Source organism: Cyprinodon variegatus, unplaced genomic scaffold (genome assembly GCF_000732505.1).
Source record: "Cyprinodon variegatus isolate N-32 unplaced genomic scaffold, C_variegatus-1.0 Scaffold663, whole genome shotgun sequence".
NCBI classification, from domain to species: Eukaryota; Metazoa; Chordata; class Actinopteri; order Cyprinodontiformes; family Cyprinodontidae; genus Cyprinodon; species Cyprinodon variegatus.
The window spans coordinates 330,090-333,876 of NW_015151116.1; the positions used below are offsets into that span (position 1 = coordinate 330,090).

The 3,787-nt window shown below is 39.8% G+C and overlaps 1 protein-coding gene across 4 annotated transcripts in view; it reads right to left on the minus strand.

The window, feature by feature from the left end:
* The window catches only part of mon2 (MON2 homolog, regulator of endosome-to-Golgi trafficking), an 83,926-nt gene that overhangs the window by 50,752 nt on the left and 29,387 nt on the right, over nucleotides 1-3,787 (minus strand). For all 4 annotated transcript variants that reach the window (XM_015393928.1, XM_015393929.1, XM_015393931.1 and 1 more), the window contains exon 4: nucleotides 2,940-3,071. In XM_015393928.1, coding sequence (XP_015249414.1) covers nucleotides 2,940-3,071 — 132 coding nt within the window. The remainder of the gene's footprint in view (nucleotides 1-2,939; nucleotides 3,072-3,787) is intronic.

A 3,787-nucleotide genomic window follows, 5' to 3' on the forward strand; every position in this document is an offset into this window, starting at 1 on the left:
CAGACTGGTTTCTTGAACATGACAATGAGTTCACTGTACTCAAATGGCCTCCACAGTCACCAGATCTCAATCCAATAGAGCATCTTTGGGATGCGGTGGAACGGGTGATTCGTATCATGGATGTGCAGCCGACAAATCTGCGTCAACTGTGTGGTGCCATCATGTCAATATGGACCAAACTCCCTGAGAAAAGCTTCCAGCACCTTGTTGAATCTATGCCACGAAGAATTGAGGCAGTTCTGAAGGCAAAAGGGGGTCCAACCCGTTACTAGCATGGGGTACCTAATAAAGTGGCAGGTGAGTGTAGATCCTCAGGTTGAACCGTGCCTGCATACCTGCACACTAAAAAGCTACTTATACATTTTCTCAGCCAATGGTTTCCTTGATTACACAGAAAATAAATCCCTGGGAAATTACAGACAGAGCAGACAACAGATCCTGGTCTTATTGAAGAGCTGCATCACTTAGAACTTTTACAAACAATCAATAAAAGTGTTACAGGACTACTCAAACATATTTGATGCCTCCCTTCCTGTACTGTAATATAGTGTAAAGCGCTTCGATCAAGTCCTCTGACTTGAAGACGTGCTATATAAGTACAGGCCATTTACCATTCCTGCTTTGACAGAAGGCAAAACTATGGAAGTAAATCTGTGCCACTGGGATTTAAATGAAAAATGTCACTGAAATATAAATGTTGTATGTTTGTACTTACTCTTTATGTGTTAAAATATATTCAGAAAACATTTTCAACCTAAAAAAAGAATTGTCACTATATCTATATAGAGTTACCTGTTTTTTTTTTTTTTTCAGTTTGACTTTCCAGTGTTAAAAAAAGCAGCATGTAAAAAATTCAGCCTTTCAAATTTCAAACTCAATGTTTTCAGCAACTAAGATCAACTGGCTCTATTTCACTGTGTTAAATTCAGAGTCTAAATTCAATGTAAAAAGGGAAAGGTTACTTCAGGTCAAAAACATTAGCAATGGATTTGTGGTGTCCAACAAACAGCCACTAGTGACAATGACTTTTTCTTTAGGTTGAAAATGTTTTCTGAATATATTTTAACACAGAAAGAGTAAGTACAAACATACATTTATATTTCAGTGACATTTTTGATTTAAATCCCAGCGGCACAGATTTACTTCCATAAAAACATTCCCTCTTCTGTAGGATAACTGAGATCAAGATGAGACTATGTAAACTCAAAGACAGACTTCACCTGGAAAGCTCAATAGTTACAAATTGTCAGCATGTTCAGGACATTTTTATATCCTGTTTTCCTCTCACACTTTTAAACACAATCTGAACCACAAGAGAAATGCATTTTTTTGTTGTTGGTATTTTCAAGATAATAATAACTGAAGATCATTGATCTCATAATGGAGAAATTCACTTCACTCCTCTTGGGGCGCAGTGTGCTGCCAATCTGAGGCGCCTGGGGAGCAATCAGGGGTTAAGGGTCTTGCTCAGAGACCCAGAGTGTAGGCTGTTGGGACTGAACCGGGTACTTGCAACCTTCTCAGAGCACAAGTGCGCTGCTCTAATCATTAGGCCCCCTTCGTAGGGGGATCCACCACTTCAGAGGCGTGCACAGACATTTTGGGGGGCAGGTGCTCAGGAGGGGGGGAAGGGGACTTTTTAGCGCACGTGGAACACTTAATTATATAAAAAAAATACATGCATGTTGAATGAAATTTGACTTTTATTTGTAACATTCTCTAAACGTGAGTTTTCAATGGAAAAAAAGTCACACCACCAACAGAACAGACTAAAGCGTACTACTTTAAAGTAGCATGCTTGCTCATCTTTCTTCTTCTTTCATCTGGCTCATCTCCCTGTTTTCCGTCACCCATCTGCTCTCCCTCATCCTGGTCTTTTTCTGTCTCTGTGTTTTCCCTGAACTCTTCCTCATCTCATCTCCTGTCCTGGTAGATGTTGATGGTATAGAGCTTCCCTGCTGTGACTGGCTACAATATAATAATAACAACCATCATGACAATAATAATAATAATAATAATAATAATAATAATAATAATAATAATNATATTGAAGCGTGGTCTGCGCTACACGCTGTGGGTCTAGATACGGCCAAGGCGGCGAGGAAGTGGGGGCGAGTTTAGTCCGACAACGGAGGGACATGAGGGCCAAAAAGAGCGGAGATCCAGGTGGAAAAAGGGTCCCAGCGTTCTCGTGCACCTCGCTCTTCTAGCGGGTCAAACTTCATGAATTGTTTTCCGCAATTTCGGTCATAAAATCAAAACAAGCCAGCCTCCTGTCTGCGGCACTGTCTGCGGTCAGCTACAATCTGGGAGAGGAGCAGCGGAGGGTCTCTCAAGGGGGCGGGACGTCTGGAGCCGAGGTATTGCATTACAGTCATTGCACTGATTTTCTGCAGTATTTTTTGATGCAAGACTTTTAAGAATCTATAATGCAGGGGTATTATTATTTTTCAGTGAATGAGGTTTTAATACGAATAGGTGGAGTGCAACTTTTCTACTTCTGTTTCTAAAAAACTGCATAACGATATTACAGCTTTCATTGATTTATTTAAAATTTGAAACATTGTCTAGCTTGTTAGGTAAAACAAAAAGTAAACCAATTAATTGAATCGAATCGTATCGTGCAGTATTCTTGAGTTTCGAAAATAATCGAATCGTTGGGTCAGGAAATCGATACTGAATCGAATCGACATGATGGATGTGATTTACACCCCTAGTAGAAGGCTAGATAGAATTGCAGCTAGCATGTAGATCCATGCATGATAGTAGAAGCAAGAACTTTTTCACTGAAAGATTACAGTAAAGTGATGAATCCATGGACTCCAGAAAAGCAAACTTTCAAGGTCAGCAAGTTGTCAGCAAAGGATTTTCATTTACCATTAGATTTGTAGAAAAGCATAAACGCAAACATTAAAGAAAACTTAGAGCTTTCTTTTTACCTTTGAAAGAACTTCGTCATGAACAACAGTGTTGGTGGTTAACAGGACCAGGACAGTCTGTAAGAGTTTCAGCTCCTCCAACCCGTTTTCCATCAGCTGCCACAACATGTTGATAATGTTTCCTGCTGCAGCCTGATACATAAACACAAAAGACAACAGAGGAAACTTTACACTTTGGGAAAAACATGCAGGCACATCAGCTCTGAACTGTATACTCTACACCTCAGGGCTCCTGTCATTGCCCGAATAATGAGCAGAGACACAATAGAGGGAGCAGCTGTTAGCAACATCCTGATGGAAGCCGAAAAATATCAAACACCAGACTGAGCCATCTGTAACGGCTGATACCGATTTAAAACGATTCTGCATGTCACACAATCCTAATTATATGTGAAATTTATTGAGATACAATTAAACAACTGACCTTAAAACCTTAAAACTCGATCGGCAGGTTGGAAAAAAAGAAAAAGTGATTTTCTTTAATTCCCTTCTATAAAAGTAAGACAGCTGAAGCTGAAGCCTGTTCTATATTCTGATCTGTTGTGGTTTTGGCTTAATAAAATTCAAATAAAGACGAGGGACATATGCCGTGATGCAGAGATGAAAACTTTTTTTTTTTTTTTGCTTCTATCAAAGAACCTGAAGGTCTACTAAAACCATATTGGTCTCAAAATGTCTGCAGAGCAGATTCTTCCTGCTGTCACTCCTAGATCTCTATCCTAGTCAGTTCACAACAAACCTGCTTTTATTTTCTTATTTTAAACATTTCTGGCAGCCCTTGCCTTTTTTTCCCTGTTCACATCTCAGCACAGAGCTCTCCAGGGGCTTAGATGGCAGGTTGACAGTCT